This window comes from Melospiza melodia, chromosome 2 (assembly GCF_035770615.1).
Source record: "Melospiza melodia melodia isolate bMelMel2 chromosome 2, bMelMel2.pri, whole genome shotgun sequence".
NCBI classification, from domain to species: domain Eukaryota; kingdom Metazoa; phylum Chordata; class Aves; order Passeriformes; family Passerellidae; genus Melospiza; species Melospiza melodia.
The window spans coordinates 21,930,763-21,951,090 of record NC_086195.1 but is presented as its reverse complement, the minus strand read 5'-3'; the positions used below and the strand labels follow the sequence as shown (position 1 = coordinate 21,951,090).

At 36.8% G+C, this 20,328-nt stretch overlaps 1 protein-coding gene across 2 annotated transcripts; it reads right to left on the bottom strand.

Annotated features, from left to right (window-relative positions):
* Positions 1 to 378: 378 nt before the first annotated feature.
* On the bottom strand, positions 379 to 19,857 carry PNPLA4 (patatin like phospholipase domain containing 4). Of its 2 annotated transcripts, XM_063147920.1 has the most exons (9): positions 19,732 to 19,857; positions 18,551 to 18,837; positions 17,701 to 17,827; positions 12,039 to 12,223; positions 8,051 to 8,145; positions 7,747 to 7,882; positions 4,486 to 4,551; positions 3,100 to 3,252; positions 379 to 1,222 (listed from the first exon to the last, which is right to left on the bottom strand). In XM_063147920.1, exons 2-9 carry the CDS (start codon positions 18,707 to 18,709, stop codon positions 1,091 to 1,093), a joined length of 1,053 nt encoding a protein of 350 aa, XP_063003990.1. In that variant the 5' UTR covers positions 18,710 to 18,837; positions 19,732 to 19,857; the 3' UTR covers positions 379 to 1,090. The 2 variants fall into 2 exon arrangements, with proteins under 2 accessions (XP_063003990.1, XP_063003996.1); XM_063147926.1 differs by lacking the exons at positions 18,551 to 18,837; positions 19,732 to 19,857 and having other exon boundaries at positions 12,134 to 12,223; positions 17,701 to 17,749.
* Positions 19,858 to 20,328: the final 471 nt, after the last annotated feature.

Sequence of the window (20,328 nt, the reverse complement as noted above, 5' to 3'; positions counted from 1 at the left end):
GCTGAATAGGCTCTCAAACAGCTATAAAAGATTTTTTTTCTTAGCCACAGGTTTTTCAGTTTTTAGAAATTCTAAATTTCATACATGCTTGAACCTCCAATTTTAACTTTTTTAAACTTTATAAATCAACTTAAGCTCCACACTTATAAACCAAACACGCTTTGCTTTTACATAAAAAGTTGCAGATTTTAGCATTTAGGCATTGAGACTGGAAGTCCTAAACTTAAGGTAGTCAATACAACACGAATGTTAAAATAATAAGGTCTGTGAATCCGAGTTCATTACCCACTGACTCTCATCAACTACTCTCCAGTAGACTGACAGTAGATAATAAGATCATTACAGCATTCCAAGACACTTGTAAATAAACTCTTGACAGAAGTTTCAAGAAAATATATTTATTCAGTTTTGGCAGAGGAAGAAAACAATAAATATAACAATTTTTACACCCTTTTTATAAGTTATTTTTATATCACATTTCTGCTAAAAAAATTCAGGTAGTATTTAAAATTTTAAAAGAAGACATTCACTGAAGAAAGAACTTTTAAAGTGAAAAAAATACATGAGAGTGCAAATGTTTTATCTTCCTGTGTCTAGTACTTAATTTTCAAGACCTTTGGAACAGTGCAAGTTACATTTTAGTTCAAGAACAATGTGAGCATTCAATTAATATGCAGAACTAATACACAGAAGTCTGTTACGTGAATAATACAGATGGTAATTTTTCATTATATAACATCAATTGTCCTCTCAAATAACACTGAAAAAGACCTTTCCAAATTTCTGTAATTATGACACTTTTTACAAGCTTTTTATAAATCCCACACTCAAGTCCCCAGCTGAAGCAAAATGAATCTAAGTGGAACCTCCTCAAAACAAGACATCCACCAGGCACGTCCAGCTCCTGTTCTGACATGTTTATACAGCTCCGTGGAGTGCAACTGATACTTTCTCAGCAGCAGCAGATCCAAATCCATTGGGATGCTTATTTTCATGAACAGCAACTGGGGCAGCAATCCCTGAGATTCTCTAGGATGCCTGTAGGTGTGTTTTGACATCCCTCACGTTTTGCTAATTTTCTGTGAGCTGTCTACTCAAACCAGTTTTCTTTCAATAAGAAGCGTACAGCATCATCAAAGCCATTTTGGTACAGCGATTCCATTTTCTCCTGGTCTGGTGGGAACAAAGCTTGATTAAGCCTTATTAGGTTGGCCAGAGACAGCTGCAACAGAGCAAGAAGCTGTAAATTAGTTTATTAATGCAACTTATCCTGATGTGACTGTTGTGTCATCTGTTTCATGGAGCATATGGAAAATGGAAAGATTGGCATGGCTGTGTCTCCACCAGGAATTAACCACGTCCAGGGTCACTGTGAGCGCCAGCGCAGACTGGCACCAGTGCACACACACAGAGTCAAACTCACAGCATCCAAGACAGACTGGCTGCCGGTAACACTGTCCAAAGCTTCTGAAACACTTTAGCTTTGGAAACACTCCCAAAACTGTCTCACAGAGTGGTAGCTGGCACATGTTAAACTTGTGCAAGGAAAATTTTGACAACTTACTAGTGCAAACAAGCACATTCTTGGGAACATTCCCAGGCAATGTTTAACGTATGTGTACAAACGTAGCTTCTGCTACCAACAAATTAAGAACTACTCAGCATCTTAAGTGGTCACTCTGATAATGTAAAAGGATTTTGGAGCTTTATTCTTGAATAGAGATTTTATTAAATTGTTTACAACAAACTAAAGACATTATCTTTAATAACGTTCTGAACAATTTCTTTACATAATTAATACTTAGCCACATTATTATATACAATTTTTCAAAACAATACCAGAATCATCTTCATTATTTGAAGTAAGCAATTATTCAAATTCTGACACTAGGAGATGGAGAGACAGAAAACTATTCATATTCATATATAGATATATGAAGATGTGCAACTCTGCAATTTATGCAGATTACAATATTGCTGAAATGAAATTGTTCTTAGTCATCATTTCTACAGCCCTAAAAGCATAAGTGCTTAAATTTGTATAGTTTTAAATGTTGTGCCTGGGATTCTGCACAAGTTTGCACATTACCCCAGAAGCAATGTAACTGTACAATTAATTTTCTGTCTCTAAACTAAACTAATCACAAGCTCATTTTTCAGCCTCTAGATACAAAAGACAACCAAGAAATATACAGTAATTGCATATACTTCCAAGACACATGAAATCAATAATTTCATATTTTATGATCTTTAGCAAGTATTACCATGCTTAATATCTCTCTGTGAAATATTATAGAGATTCAAAAACTGGTCCAATTGAGAAAGGCATTACGTAACACTAATTTTAGTAAAATTAAGTAAACATTAAAAACTGCCTAGAAAGAAAGTTTTAAACTAATTATTATTGTTAATCTTTCTTTCTAATGGAATATTGTTGACCACTTGGTCTATCACTATTCAATATTTTCTTTCAGCATGTAAAAAAAAAGCAAAACTGTGGTTAAAGTTTGTGAGACAAAGGTTGCAAACACAGAAATGAAAATAACAAAAAGGCGGCAATAAAAATCAGTCTCATATTTCAACGTACAAAAATCTTTCTCCAACTTGTAACAAAGCTTCTGGAAATGCATTGTAGTCACAAAAGTTCTCTTGAGCAATGCAGTGACAAGTCACTGTATATACAATTTTAAATGTACAACTTAAACTTGTATTTTAAATTTAGTTAGAGCAACTGATTTCAGCAAGTATGAGGAAATGTTCTGTAGCTGTCCTCTCCTGAGGTATTCCACTTTATTTTTTTCTATAAATATCTTGTGTAGTCAAAGACACCTGATATGTAAAGCAAACCAAGTATTATTAACACTGAAGAGCCTGATATAAATTGCTCAATTTTGTACTAGATCAATGCTTTTCAAACTTTCTTCTTTCATCTATATTCTCCTTTCCTTGTGTTTAAGAAAAGGTTTACCTCCATTTGCAAAACAGAAAATGCCAAAACTTTATATAAGCTGATATATGAGCACAAAAGAAACCCTTAAATAGGAACACAACTTCAGAAATACTTTTTAGTGTTTTTAAGTTAATAAACAAGCAACTTACCATCATATCTTGTTTTGCTAATTTGACATACAGGTCCACACGCCCTTTATCTTGTGGACAGATATCCAACCGACCGCTGAAAGGGGAAATCGTCACCGTTCTTCCAACAGGCAAGATAGGAAGGCCATTGGTAAGGCCACCATCAACCCACTTCTATTGGAAAACAGAAATATTTTCAAAGTAACACCAGCACAGTATGATCACAATGCAATACTTTACCCTTATTGACCCTCCCTCCTTCACTCTCAAGAAAACTTACATGTTTCCCTCTAAGAATACAATGAAAAAGCTTCTGTATGTGTCAAATATCAAAGAACTGACAATGCACACACAGAGATTTGAACCAATGAGCATTTTACACAAGGTACAAATTTGGTGTAAAGTATTTATCAAGCTACTTATAGACGTTTTAGTTAATTAAAAAATAAAATGCCCCATATGGAATTTTTCTCAATGCACATGTAAAGACAAGACTGTTAATACTACACATAATGTAACAGATATTAATTATATAGCATATACTCTTCTAAAACATTATTCTGATTGACAGCAGGAGCTGTACTGTCTGTATGTGCCAGTACTCTGACTGCAGAAGCTAAACCACAAATGACTCCTCTCCTCTTCTGTGATTTTTCTTCCAGAGCCTCATTTCTTCTTACATACACTGCACGAGACAGCAGTAGCTGGAAAGTGGAAGGTAAAGGTGGAAAGGAGCTGAACAACTATGGCATAAGAGGGAGCAGACCTAATCCTGCTGCAGGAGTTGAGCAGAGTGAAGAATGAGATCTAGGGGCCAAATTCCATTCCAATATAAACAGGACAGCTGTGACATCTCTTGGTAATGTATTTATACCTTCCTATTTCTTTCTGTGTTACAGGCATAGCCCAAAATTCAACAGGGGTCTGCTGGCTAATTGGATTCACTGACACCATCCATGAGGTCTGTTGAGCAGATGCATCACGCTGATCAGCTGATATGTATTGCTGTATCTGTAATTACAAAGCTGACAAGCTTTCTGATATAATGACTGCCTAGCTAGCAGCAAATACATATGATTTTGTGGGGCTTTTTGGCAGGGGGTCTGTGGAAGTTACTAAGGTTCTAGAGGCATCATTTGTATGAATGGGGAAGTGAAGTATCCTCTATTTCTCATAAGGAAGAAATAGCCATTTTCACGCTTTTAAAATTATTCCTAAAGTGTTCATATGTTTATGTAAGAGAAACAAAGAATCTGTAGGAGCTAGATTAGAGTAAAGACAACTGTTAAAAGATGTTCATATAAAAATACAAAATATAGTATTGAAGTTGCTTTCCCTTAAGATGAAGTAATTACACCATAAATGAAAAACATTTAAAAAGAAAGTTCATAGCTCATGAAAAATTACCTGTCCTTTAAATTCCACTGGCTTAATTCCTGCATACACTGGTATAAAACTACTTGCTAGCAGGACCTAGAGCAAAGAAAGCAGAAAGAATAGAGAAAAAAAAAGGCAAAGGAATTTAGAACTAATACATATTTCCATGCATATTTACCAGTCAATATATTAGTTTTACATAAATCCACTGTAATCTCAAAATGTTGTGGTATGTCAAAATGTGAATAAAATTATTCAACAGGGTTTGATTTTTTAAGACTTCACAGTGATAACTGTCTAAACAAAATATCAAACATTAACTCAATTATTAATGTGATTTAAGAGGGGATCCAACTTAGTTTTGCCTAAATTGAAGTAATCTGTGGTTTTCAAGAAATTAAATATGCAGATGATGAAAAAAAACAGTTTAAGAAGAAGCTGACCAACCCATTCTGCTGGCATATTAAAATAGTGTTTACTTTTCTAGTCCGATTTTCAAAGTTTCAATAACACCATGAATATCCTGGATTTTCACATACGTATTGGTTTTTTTTACCAATGTAGTATTAACAGACTACTATTTCCCCTGCTGTAAGGCTTCATTGCTGTTTATAGCCATTCTTGATTTTTATTTTTATTTTAGACCAGGTCACCTCTTATCTCATGTACAGCTGTGCAAATAAATATACCTTTCTATGAATTCATAGCAATGCCTCTGAGACAGTGTGGGTATCTCTATACCTGTCTATCCACCCACACATATATAAGCAACCAGCATACAGTATTTCCAGGAGAAAAGGTAAATGCATGGAAAAAGTGTAGTATGTCAGAATTTTTCATTCTGAATTTTTCATTCACTCAGATAAATAGGGTGGATATGCACATGCTTGTGTGGTGGCACTGATGACCAATCTGGGGAACAGAAGCAGGTCATAAACTGGTGCATACACTGTGTGAAAGATGAAGAGGTGCAGAAAAAAAAATCACAATCCATAGAGATTATGTAAGAAAATGCCTGAGCTTTTTTGGCTAGAATTACTTTTACAAAATTTAAGCTATTTTAATATCAGGCTCTTCTGTTTCCCTAACAAGTTTTTAATAAAGACTGTATATGTATATGAAGTCTTCAACTTCCACTCTGAGAATGGTTTTCCTGCCTATTCATCTTCCTAGAGATGCAGAGCTTTGTCTGAGCTCATATAAAAAGGCTCTGTTTTCTAAAGTGAAACTGCAGCTATTTCTCTACCAAGCAGGCCTTTCGCTCAGGAAAGTCTAAAACAAGATTCCCAAGGTCCTAATATCAGCCTATTCCCCAGCCCTGCACCTTTCCTCCTCTCTTCCTCGACTTCATCTCAATGACTTTGGTCCTTCTAAACTAAGAGAAATGCAGAAAAAAGATTTAGTGAATGGAGTCAAAACCAGGTGACTCCTGCAAAGTTTGATTTCTTTTCAAGAGGACTTGAAGAAAGCAGTTGCTCTTCTTAAAAAGTCACTGAGATCTCCTGAGTGAGGAGAGGCAGGACAAGTTTGAAAAACAAACACTTTCAGTATTTCCCACCAGTGTGGACTTCCAGGCACTATCTTACTTTCCCAAACTAAATATACCAGAGTTCTGTGCCTTGCTCTCCCACAAACACACAAATCATGATTCTCTTCCCCCTCAACTCCAGTTTAAGAACTGCAAGCCTACAAATGCTGATACAAGATGATTGTTTTATGGGAAGTCTACTTAAAAAATAAGAGATTACTACCTGCCTTTCCAAGTCCACAGGAAATAGCAAAAAAAGATAAAAGCTTAACATTGCAGCAACACACATTCATTTTAGTCATTATGAAAGACTTTTGGAATTGTAAGGCTTGGTTGTTAAGCATTGAAGTTGAAAGATTTCTGGCAGGGGGTGCAGATGTTTTGCTGCTTTTAAAACAATCTGCCCAGCAGTACCTTTATCCATGCCTTGGCTGTAGGTCATGCCTAGGCATGATACAGTAAAATAACCTAACACAAACTCTACTCTCCCTGATCCTGTGGCAGCCACCAGCACTCAGAGAGGTGGACTCATGATACAGACAGAGCTGAAGGCATGCACAAAAACAGCTATTAGGAGCTGGACTGAAAGATCAGACAATATGAATATATTCCAATGAGCAGTTATGTGTAATTTTATTGCTATTATTCCAACCCACCCTACTGATATCATTGAGAACAAAAGAATAGAACAGCAATGGCTACATCAATGAAAGAACTATTGAAATATTAGTAAAATGTACATGTTTCCAAGGTCATCCTGATGCTTCTCATTGTCTCCAGGTTAGAAAATTTCACTGAAAAAGCACATAAAGAATAAAAATCTCCACACTTGCTGCTATTGCATACTATAGCTAGAAACAACAGTGCATAACTTGAGATAAACTCTTCACATAATTATATTTGCATGACAAAGTCCAGTAAATTGAGGACTATCCATGTAGAATATAATAGGGTCAAAATTTTAAAAAAAATATACTTTAAAGGCAAACTCCCAAAGCACACTTTGAGGTTTTGTTAGTAAGTGTCATTTTTTTAAAGTGGTAACTATAAAGAATTTGCTCTAAGTATCCACGAGGATAGAGAAAGAAAGAATTCCTTCTTATACTATTTCATCCTTTATTCTGATACATCTTATTATGTCTTCCACTAAGATACAATCAATTACTAGAAAGAACGTCTGCTTCACATGCATCTGAATTGCTCTTACCATCTCTTTTCAGCTTATGCATACAATCCTCATCCAAACTTAAAATGTGGCATTCAGATGAAGAGAAGGACAGTGAAAGATACACTTTCCAGCTTATATAAAGTACTTGGCATTACATTATAGGTATCCACAAGCACCTGTAGGAATTGTTCAATTTTTTTAAACTTCCTTTACTTTCTTTTGTGATGAAACAATGATATCAGTAAAGTAAGAGATGCAAACATTTTTACAATATTTTGAGATTTTCTACTGCGTTCTCATATACTGGCAACAATTAGCTACCTGTTACTTTCAGAAACACTCTGCCTACAAGATAGAGCTTGAATAACCAATGAAGGAAACACACACAAACAACAAATACATTTTAGCAAAATTTGTGAAGCTATAGGATCGAATTCTGCTTTAAACATTGTTTATATTATGGTTTTAGCACCACTGGGAGTAGCATGTTTACCTGAATAAACCAGTGATTTTATTGTACAATTAATAATACACCCTTAAGCCTTGAAGAAATCTCTGAGTTTGTATTTACAACTGCCACATTCAACATGATTACCTTAATGACGTCCTCCCTGGAGGCAAAATTTGAAACCAAGTGATTTTCCCCACTCTTGGAGTTGGTGACTGACACATAGAGCCGGTTCTCAGCTATCTCATGAACATCAGGAGGAAGAATAGACTCTATGCCCTCCCTAGAGGAAAGAAAATGCTCAGCATTACTCACCACTATTACTTAAAAGCCTTGCAAATGCATTAGGGGCGAGCACCCCACAGTACAGCAGAAATATGCACCCTCTCAATTTGCATTTGGAGAGCTCTCTAACACAAAAATGATCTTAGAGAAGCATTAAGATAGGTACCTAAGTGTTTTCATAAAATCGTAACCAGGCGTTACTGCACCAAAGTTCAATCTTCTGACTTCCTGTGCAAATCCATAGGCAAAGTGCTTACATTTCTGGAAATGAAAAGCATTAACCATTAGGGATGTTTAAGTGATGGGAATCATGTTTAACTGCAGTACCTAAAATATACTAGAGGCTAAAGCTTTAATAAAAGAGTTATTAGATCAAACCGAAGGATTGTCCCACGTGTGCTTGGTTTGTAACAAGACATGCATAACAAAATGTTGATCTTGTGCTAAGGATTAATTTGTAAGAAAAAAAAATTCCCTATTGAAAAAAAATAAATAAATAAACTCTGAGAATAGCACTCCAACAATCAAGCAAAGTTAAAAGCTATTTTTCTATATACTACCACTGCTAAATAATCAGTTCCCTAGATTATGCCATTACAAGAACAATCACTTAGTTCAAACCCTAAAGCCACCTTTTATTTTAAGGTCTGTTTCAGAACTTAAAATAGACACAAGTACCTTAAGATGCTTATAAGCAGTAAGAAAAATAAAAAATACAGCAATTTCTTCTCACTAAAGCAAAAAACAGGGTACTAGCAAATACACATACGTAATTAATAAAATACTATGGAAGTATTTAATGAATGGAAAACTCAGATGGGTGATACAGAAAAAAAATACACATCAGAAAAACAGGTAACAGATTCCTGCACAGAGAACCTTTTACACAAGCTGAAATGCCCAGCATTAATGACTGCAAAAAAATAGCCTTAAGCATGAGTCACAAGAATTCCAAAGGGACAGTAAAAGAATTGGTATAATTTATTTTCAGCCATAATATTCTGCAACAATTAATTATGATCCTAAGTGCTTAACACTCACTATTCAATATTTGTAATCCTTTTCTTATCCTTTCATGCAGGCTTTTCTAATGATTTTAGAGACTTGGAAAAAAACTAAATTCAATCTCATGCAACCTTCTGAAATTGGTACTTTATAAATTCACCCACATTCACCCATATAACCACACAAATAAAAGATAGTTTGGGTTTCCTGGATTATTAGGTCTGTGCATAAAGAACAAATATGTTGTTAATAACAAAAATCAATGACTGAGAGACTAAGTAAAGGATAGGAAAAAAAAAAAAAAAGGAGAGACATGAATGTATCCCACTGAGGAGGAGAATACAGAATACATTGAAAGAAAAACAAGGAAGGAGGTAGGTGAGGATTAACATGTGATCAGAGCCACGAAGAAATTAAATTTCCTCACACCACATGTATGACAAAGCACTCAGCTAAGCAAAAGGCAGAAATGTAGTTCTTGCATCCACTTTCTTTATAGAGCCTTTGAATAAATGCATCAAAAAGTTCACTAAGAGGTGCATACCTCTTAAAGAAACAATTATTTGTGATACTTAGCTTCACATTGGTTGGATTTGCACCTTTACCCCAGGAGATACTTGCCATTGCCAGCTTAAAGCCAAGTAAGGCAGATTCAGATACTTCTCTCTATGAATGCAAAATAAATCCACAAAACCCTACACAGAAGCACCTCAGAACTACTATCCCTGTATCTAAGATGCTTAAACAAGGTTATGGGGAGCTAAGAGTACCAAGCTAGGGAAATGACAGAAAACTACTTTCCACATTACAAGTTCCAAGAATGTACTGTACCTAGAGTCTCAATTTCTGCTCTCAAAAGGGACAACTTCTTACAGCTATGATTGTTTTAGAATCTGAGTGCTAGAAGCTTTAAACAATACATCTACATGTTAAATAATCACTGAGGTCATGTTTAGAAATTGTAACTGCTTGTATTGAATTAAGTAAACTTGATATCAAACATGACCAAGGTAATTTTGCAATAAATAGTTATTTACCTATAACTAAATAAGCCTACTTAGAATTCTCAAGTCCCACACCTTTACAAACAGTGACAAAAATTCATTATATGACAGAAAAACATTTGGAAACTGTCTTAGAACAGCAACAGTCAAAACAATAAATCTTCAGCGCTACATTCTCTCCAAGATAAGGACAGGTTGCATTACAGCTTTGAGACTAGAAGATACAGAAAGTCCTAATTATGGCTTACCTAACATTGTCATCTCTGGGGGGGAAGTGATGGAGGGAAGACATAAATAATTTACTGATTAGGAGCTACACTTGTAGATCTAAAATATTTCAAGCTAGAATCATAGTAAAGATAATAATATAATTATCCTGATATTAAAAGTTAATTCTATTCAGTAAAGAAAACTGCCTTTACTTAAATTCCATGAGAATTAGAATTATTCCCACTGACAAAAGAACTCTCAATTTCCCATTTAAACACTGTAACAGAATAATTAAAAAGTACACAAAAAATAAAAGGACTAGAAAGTCCATGAAGCTTTGTTTAGCTTACAATAATATGACAAAATTTCAAGGAAAAATACAACAGACTCAATGTAATATACACTTAGCTTCCACATACAAAACCTAAAAACTATTCTAATATTTTTACTTAGAAAGATCTTTGTAAGTTGGACCAGGCTGAGAATAAGAACTCATACCCAGGGTCTGCAATAAGCAGAAAAATTTCCTTGGGCTAACAAAGGGCTGCCATGCTCACCACAGAGGAAATTAAAGTCAGAGGTATACATTATACCAGGCAAACTTGAAACTGAACCACCAGTCAGAGGTGACAGAAGGGGAGAAATGCCTGCACAGAATACAATGAGGTTTTCTCCACAACAGAGAGGAACTTGCCTAATACCAAGTCATATAAAGAATGCTTGCAGGGGAGTGGGATGGGGGAAAGAAGCCAGGGAAAAACCAACTGCTGAAAGAAGTAATGCTGCAAGCTGAGTTCATATCCCAGCAGAAACAACCAACAAACAAACAAACAGAAAGATCAGTGGCAAAGTGGGGTTTTGCTGGGACTATTATTTGAATCACATAAAATGAAATAAGCAAGGCCTAGAGGAATTATCCAATGCTCACTTGGAACAAAATATAAGTGTAACTTAGATGAAAAATCTAACAGCCTGTTTTTCCCACAATAATGAAAAATAGTAAAGAAATATTTTTCATTTGGCAATCCTGGTCCTCTACATTTATTAAGGCAAAGTCACTACCGACAGTTCAGGATGGCAACGCAGCCTTAACCTGTGGGGAAAACCAAGCAAACAGACACAAAAAAAAAAAAAAAAAAAAAAAAAAAAAAAATCCCTAACGCTCTCCAAGCAAACAGACACCAAAAAAACCACCAATGCTCTCCAAGCAAAGACACCCAAAAACCCCTAATGCTCTCCATGGAATCTGTAACATTGCAATCACTGAACAGAACCTTGGTGTCTCTGCAGGACACCAGAGGCACTGTGAGAAAGGAGTGGCATCTCTGGAAACAAAACAACCCAGATGCATGTCAGAACAAAACGCTGTGAGGGTTAATCCCACTGGCTGCTATTAAGGCATGGGCTGAACTGAGTCTAAAGGAGATGCAAAAGCCTTTAATACTGTTCAGTGGAGAACAGGCACCAAGAAAAAGATCTGAGCAAGTGGGGGCTGTTTATGAAGACACACTTCATCTACCATCTTCACCTCCTTTCACTAAAGGTTAGAAGGGTGGTGCTATGCACTTGCTTAGCAAAGCCTATCTCTAACTAACAGAACAATGATTCACTTTGTAATGTACCATCATTAAGTATACATTTTGGTATATTAAAGTATATCTGTTGCTTACAAATTAAGATTTACACACATGAGATTTATATTTACCCAGCTTAAAATATAAGGTTCATATGAAATATTTTTATCATTAACATTTTTCCTCATGAGTCACAGATACGGTTAATGAAAACATGATACAAGAGTCCGGTTCCTAGCAAGCAACAAGAAGAAAAAAAGAAAGACACAAAACATTTTAATAAACTTAATGGAAGATGTTCATACACAAAAATGTCCTTTGAAAATTATCATGGCCTATACCTACGAGTTTATTAATTTACCTCTATATTTTCTGGCACTGCTAACAAGACAGCGGCAGCCAGAGATCCCGCAGAAGCTCCCGCAAAAGCTTTCACATCTCTCAGTAACTTCTTACCATGCCTGTGGAAAGCAGCTGCTGCCCCCAAGTGGTAAATGCCCAGAAAGCCACAAGCTGCAAAGGACAGGTTGATGTGTCTCATCTGGGCTGTGGAAATAGTGTGTCACAGTCAGTCTTTTGCAATTTCTCTCGCAATGTACCGTTAATTTTCTTGCATAACGTACTCTAACTATATAAAAAACCGCAAGTTATTTGAGAACAGTAAAAGCTTTTGATTACTAAATATATCAAACCATCAGCAGTTAGTTTAGCATCTCCAAAACTGAAAACAACTCTAAAATAATCCTTAGTACCCTTTTTTAATAAATCAAAAATATATAATTTATATATAGCATAAATACATACTTTCATCTGATTTGTCAAAGAGTAGCTACACAAAAGTTACTAAAAAATACCTTGAAGGAACAACCATTGTTAGCCACCTTTATCAAAAAATCAAATTAATTATTAAACTGCTGGTTACTGTCTCATCATGTAGTGACAGGACTGGGAAAACAGATTCAAACTGAGAGAAAGTTAAGATTTGGATATTAGGAAGGAATTCTTTACTGTGAGGGTGGTGAGGCACTGGAACAGGTTGCCCAGAGATGGATACTCCATTTCTGGCAGTGTTCAGGGCCAGCGTGGATGGAGCTCTGAGCAACCTGGCCTAGTGGGAGGTGTCCCTGCCCATGGCAGGAAGGTTGGAATGAGATGATCTCTGAGGTGTCTCACAGCCCAGGGCATTCTATGATTCTATAATCACACTCCCCCTTACACAAGCAGAGTTCTGAATCCATTATAATTCTCTAAAAGAGGAATTTTTTCCTGTCATCTTTGAAACTCATCTCCTTACTAGAATTATTAAGAGACTTTTTTTAAACTAGTTATTAGTTTAAAAATTAAACAAACATAAAGAATATTTTTGCTACTATTAAAGTAAGAAGGAATTAAAAAAACCCCACAAAGTAAAATACAAAGTACTAAATGTAGGAAAACACACACACACTCCAAAGGTGTCCAGGATAGAAATTTAAATTTAACAAGAAAACCCCACAAATAGGGAGCATAAGTTCAGATTATCAGGGATAGTTAATTAAACAAACAGAACACTGTGCAATTCATTAGCTCTTCTATTTCTGTAAATAACTACATAATGAAAGCAAGACATTCTACAGATTGTATTTTACAGATGTAAGAGATACTGTACACATTATCTTAGTATTGAATTAAAAATAACACCCTACTGTACTTGGGCTCATCTCAATATGAATGGGAATAAAGGACAGAAACTGTTATATCAGTCCCAACGAAGAGAGGCAACCACCACGTTTTTGTTAAAGATACCTCTTCATCTCTGAAATGGGAAGGCCAGGAAAGATGAGGAGAAGAAACAGCTTCCAAAACCATTAGATAAATGCCAAACCCAACTGCTTTACCTACAGCATGATTAAAATCAGACCTTATGATGTGACCAGGGTTTGCTATTTTACTGAGACAGCAACTCATCGTGCCAGGGAATTATTTGGTGCACCAGTTAGTCTGCTAAAACTCACACTTTATCAACTGTGCTGGAAACGCTTCCATACCCACTTGTAAGTAGGAATACCTGTAACCTGTAACAAATCTAACATATTTGTACTCATAGAAAGTAATAGAGGTTGGCTCTTGCTGTTACAATAGGAGAGAAAGACATTTAGAATGAAGAAAGTGATAAATTGATTTACTATTTTTGCAGAAATGGATCTATTAATTTAAAGAAAAATCTATGTACTGAATAGAAGGTAAAAGACTTCACTCAAGATGCTACAGGAAAATAACAACCGCAACTCTACTTTGTTGTTTTTCTTTAATAGAGTGGAAGAAAACTAAAACAGTCTTTGAAGTATGATACCACAATATGTTTCCTTTCAGGATAGTTAAACTCTTGGGAGTTAAACCAGCTGCTGCAGCTGACTCCAAACCTTGTACAAATGAGGAGCAAAGATGCATTTGCACCACAGGCCACTCTGACAAAAAGGGGAAGCTGGTTAAAGCAACTGCATTCTTATGCAGGAATTGAAGAATCAACTCCCATTTCTACGCAAAACAGATCTCAAGATCAAGACACTTCTAATATGAAGCACTATATGAAATAAAGATTATGTTTACATAGCTGATTGGTCAAAAAGTATGCAAAGTACAAGTTCACAAATACAAAGAATTACCTCTAAGGGACCCATGTAATGTAACTAAGAAATGCAAATGTAAGATAATAAGGTTATGTAAATCAAAATAAGTATATGGATGCTTATGTACATGTAGACACAGATTTAAACCTTCTAGGCTAATACTGCAAAAAAGTACCTCTCCCTGCTGGAAAATAATTAAATGTTCACAAATAAAAGAGAACCACAAAAGAGTATCTAAAGCGTGGTTACAGTAAAAACTTAAGATTAAAAGCCTTTCTTAAAAAGAAAAATACCCCACAAATGTGGAAGAAAACTCACACTTCACTGTGTAAAGAAGGGCCGGGTACATTTTCTCTAAAGCAAGAACAGAAAAGGAGGTTATGTGAACTGAGGAAACTATTTGAATCTCAGATCAAAAACCACAGAACTTATCTGACTAAAGTCAGATATCCATACCTCCTCTTACACACCTTCATGAAGAAATTATAGTCTCTTAGACAAGCTCTGGTCTATCTAATTATCATCTACTGGGAGTTACCACTATTCTCTTTTCAGTGTCTGGATACATGGCATTCACTCTTTCATGTGAGTTAATTTCCTACCACTTAGATCCCACATTTTCCTGACTCCTACCCAAGAGACAGAAAAAGATTATTGAATGAGTATTCACATCAGTTACTTGACTGACAAAAGGATTCAGTGAGAGAACACACAAGAAGAAAAAACAGCACTAAGATTTCAAGTCAAGGAATACAGTTCAAGAATCCTGCTTGTCTACACTCTGTGAAGAGTAGATTAATTTCAAGTCCAAAAAGATTAAATTATTACAACGTAAAAAAAAAAAGTGATTTTTTTACTTTTAGTGAACAGAAGTACTTGGCCCACTGGATTTGGATGGCATGCAATTCAGTGTTTTACAGAGTCCCCAAGAAAACCTCAAATTAAGAGTAGCAATAGCATAGCTGGGTTACCCAGACTAATTAGGATAAATCCCCAGGTATACATTAAGCATTTGTCATATACAAAAAAAATTTTAAATTCCTCACTGCAAATGTTAATTGGCAGGTGACATTCATGCTCAAATGACAGATCCACTGGTTACATCTAGTTTCATGACTGAGAAATGGGGTATGCATATATACCCATCAAACCTTTTAATTATGTAAATAATGAGTGGGAAAAAAATCCTACATCAGTCAAGTGACTTCTTGCCCAACATTCTTATGCTTAAAACATGGTCAGCTATGAGATCAAATTTGGTTGCTCAGGGCTTTACCCAGTTAACTTGAAAATCTTGCCATGTTTAGCTCCTAAGTGATACCTAGCATTTGTCTGTTGCTGGGTGAAACAATCAGGTCTTCTTTCATTTGTTCAGAATATTAAACTCAGCAGAGTATTGCAAATATCCAGCATTACAGAGAAGAAACAGAACATTATTATCTTCAATCCTGCATCCATCTGCAGGTAAGTGGGTGGAACTGAGGCCTCTTCAACAAACCTGCAAAAAAGCACTTAACCTACAAAGGATGCAGATGACAAAGATGAAACAGATAAATAAGAATCATGATTCTATAAGGAACTACTGCTCCACAGATACAGTTAAGCAATGCTGATTCACCTTGCAAACAGATCTCTGAATAAGAGGAAAATATAAGAAAGCATTTTTAGATTAATGTCTTGTAAAATCAGAAAGGAAAGTAATAGAAAACTGGACACTTCAAAAAGAATTCTTGCAAATACATCATGGCATCATTCGATTTGCAAATTATAATGGTGTATTTCAGTCAAAGCATGATTCAAAAATCTCTTTTGCTTTGATGACATGAAAGATCCCTGCCATAATCATACTATACTTTTTTGATCAAAAAAGTATAGTATGATTATAAAAAATCCAAAGAGAAAAAAGAGAGAAATTTAATTAAGTATACATTATGACTATTCCCTGACATTTTTTTAAAGAATAACAGAAATAGGGCATAGTCACATGTGGACACAAGCCCCTTCCTTCACCTGCTGGAGCAGAGAGCAGAAGTCTTGCTGTCTTAGAAAGAGTATGAAACACCTGTTTCACAAGACTTCAAAACAAATATTCTTAGAGTTTAACATAAATTGTGACTATTAAGGATATTAACACAAAGTTGTCATGTTGGCATGTCTTAAGAAAACGTTTCAATGAACCTTGAAGATGGACAAGTACATTTCAGCTGGACAGTGCACATAATGTATGACATAAACAGGACAGAACAAACACTTCTGCCACTGCTTTTCAAAAAATATTGCCATCTTACATGATTGGCAAAATTCAAAACAAAGATTTCAACAGGCCAAGGGGATAGAAATGCTTCTGTTGTCTGCAAGAGAAAAAACAGAAGCGTAAGAAAAAATATGTACACAAAGAACATTGGGGCTGTTCAGTTTCATTATTTTGCAGATAATGCAGGAGCATTCAGGAATAAACATAAACCTAAGAGTTCCCTTTAAAAGATTACCACATCTGCAGGGAAAAAACAACCCACTGGTGATTAAAAATCTCTGAGGGGTGGGGGCGTTTCTATTTACTCAGCAGTATTGCATCCTTTTGTAATGCAAACCTTTGAGGGAATGTATGTAAAAAGACAAAGCTGTACAGAAAAATTATGATACAGTACCACACAGCTTTCTGAGGACAACTTATTGTCTTCCTGATCATCATGCACATGAAATAGCACAACAGTTTCTCATAGGGCTGCTTCCTGAGCAATGTAATTAAATAAACATTGTACCATCCCAGTGTCTTAACCTGTCATAACCACCTCCATGTCATCCCATTTGTAAACAAAAGCTGAAAATGCCAAAGCAACTGAGTACGAACACCTTTACAAACAAAATCTAAATATACATAGAATACAAATGACCAAGCACCCTGAAGCACAGGAGCTAAAATGTATCATGCACAACACCACATCTGAGGATAAGTTATTAGCAAAGAGTGACAAAACAAGCAGAGTCACAGAAAAAACAAACAGCTTAGCTCAGCAGCACTGCTAAAATAAAGGTCATGAAGGTAACTACTAATTTATCTGAATCAAAAATCACCACTGACACAAAAATCTTTGTTTTTTCACATTTCTAATGGGGGAAAAAGTGCACTACCACAACAATTCACAGCCTTCAGTGAATATAAGAGTTTGATGAAGTTGAAGAAGAAAAATAATAAGTACATAATCTAACCAGCCATTAAGAACCTTAAGAAAAACGTGAATCTTTGCTATAACATTTACATATAATCCCCTTAAAATTAAAAAGAGAAAGACATCACACAACACAGAACTTTCAAATTAAGATTCTAAGATTCTAGACCTTGACACTTAAGATGTCAACAGAGGGGCAGGGAAGGCTGACTTCCCCAGAAGAGGGAGGCAAAAAGTTCAATACCTTGTAATGAATGTTGTCTTCCATCACATACTCCACTGGGACTTTTTCCAACAGCTATTTTGGTTTCCTCTGCACTAGTATCCATTTTGCTATCAACTAGGGATTGTTTATCATTTACCTTGGAAACCTGCAATCAGAGAGTCGGACATATTAAGATTAAAAAGGAAAATAACAGTAATATTATTTGACAGTAATACTATTTGACATTATTTGACAGTAACTGTTAAGTCATCTAGATTAATTTCGCAATTGCTCAGCCAACACGAAATGAGTTCAAACCTCAATGTTCCACAACTTATGTCTGCAGCAATTTATATTTTAAAGATGAATTTCAACAGATATTGAAAAACACTGCCAATTGGATATGCCAGTATCAGAAATGAGATTTTTTCCTTTACCACTATTTTTATTTACATCTACAGATTTTTTTATAATCAAACTCTTCTGTTTTTATCCTCCCTTACCAAAACACTTCCTCCCTAACCTCTGTTGCACAACTTGGCATCTGTAAGTAATTTTCCAGAGAATTCTGGTCCTATTCCTCACATAACGATTGTCACTAACTAATCAGCCTGTCAGTTATCCTGCTCTACTATCTAGAGTACAGTTTGAAAAAAGGGAATGTTTCTCCCCAACTCAGAACTATCAGACTCAAAAATTCACTCTGAAACACTGGTACTCCAGCACTTATGGCTGCCTGCCCCTTTACCTTGATAAACTGAAGGCACCTTAAATTCATAATTAATGCTGCAAAATCAAAAGCTTAGCTCTGCAGAGTCTGAACTAAATTATTTTATCACTATATTTACGCACACCACTTATGTCTTTAGAGAATCACAAAAATACTTACCTGGAATTTAACCCTGTTATGTGGCACTCCTAAAGTGCAATAGCTTGGAATTCCAATCCAGAACTGCCACGTTTTGGGAAACATACAACTACACAGTTGGCCTTCTTTCATCTGGAGCAACAGTATTTGAGCACTGCAAAGCCTTTTGGCAGTCCACATTTTAGTAAAAGTGATCTCTGGATCCAGATGATATGGTAATCAAATAGATACTCGCAGTAGCTGGTTTACTATGAAGTTACCAAAGAAGCCATAAAAGCACTCAGCAGAAACTTTCTTTTAAGCATAACCTGTTTAAAAGACAGTTAAAAAAAAAAAGAAAAAAAAAGAAAAAGTAGTTGAAAGGCTCTCATCAAGGTCCTGATATTGTAACAAGGCCCTTCTCACACCCACCAACCCGAAAACACAGAGGCATCAATAGCGAAAAAGTTTTGTTCAGCAGTTCCTCTCTCTCCCTCTCACCAGCCCCCATCTGGTACCGTGTTGTTCACCACCGACTATAAAGTCAATTGTTCATTTCACAGATAGGAAGAACTAAAACTGTTAATAACAGAGAACCCCAAACAAACAAACTCTCCCTTAAGATTAACAACATGAATACACTGCTCCGTCTACCTCAGCTGAAAACTGTGTATGCAGTGATCCAGCAACTTCAACTCGCTCAGTAAAACAAAGTGCCGATGCCAAGATCCCAGTAAGAAGAGACTCTCCAGCATGCTGGCCGGTACAAGGCGAGCCTCGTCATCTTCTCTGTTACTAAGATAGCACAGGGCTTACTCACACACCCGGTGCAAGCCTGGACCATAAAGAAAAATGTACGGAATTGTGCTCGTTCAGATGAAAAGCAGGTTCCTGCCTGACCACCACTGCAAATAACCCTATTGTGACCCTGTGGCAGCGAGCTCTCGGCGAAACACTGCCAACTTCCAACTTAACCCCAAACAACAGGGAAGTGACTTAAAGGCGCTCTGTTTCATCTCGTGCGCCTGAGATCAAGCCTGTGGTGTACCTGGATTTCTCCTACCTCCACTTTTGTGCCGCAAACAACCAAAACAAACAAGCGAAACAGCCGCAAAAGCGAGACAAGTTTTTTTTAAAGCTAGCAAACACAGAACGTGAAGTGACAACCGCGCGGCGCACAACGCAAAGTGCAGCCACTGCGCCTTCCAACCTTGGACACTTACAGCAAGCGGGCGATTCCTGGGCGGGACACGGCCCTCCAGAGGCCAGGCACCTCAACCCCGTCCCGATCGCCCGCTGCCTCCCGCAGGCCTGCCCGGGGGCTAACGCGAGGCAGCGGCGGCACTGCCCGGCGGCACCGTGCCCGCCTCGGCCCCACCTCCCCGGCAGCGGCCCCCGCGGCACCGCAGGACCCCGGCCAACACCCCGAGGGCACGGCGGGCCCTGTCTGGCTCCTACCCCGAGCGCGCCTGCGCAGCGCGGGCCCGGCAGCGCTGGGAGGAGCGGCGGGGCTGGAGCCCGCAGCCCGTGAGGCGGCATCGCCCCGCCCTCGGCACCCGGCCGGCGGCGCTGGGGGTGCGGGCGGGCCCGGCCCGGCACGGCCCCTCCGGGCGGTGTTGCTGCTGTCGTGTGGGCGGTGTCCGCACCCTCAGCGCCGGGTAACAGCCTGCTTTTGCTGACAAAGTGGCCTCAGGGCAATAAAGATTATAAAGATTACGGTGTTTTATCCCTTTTAAAGAAATTTCTTTTTCATTTTTTCCTTTTTTTTTTTTTTTTTTTTTTTTTTTTTTTTTTTTTTTTTTTTTTTTGGTCAGGGTTTC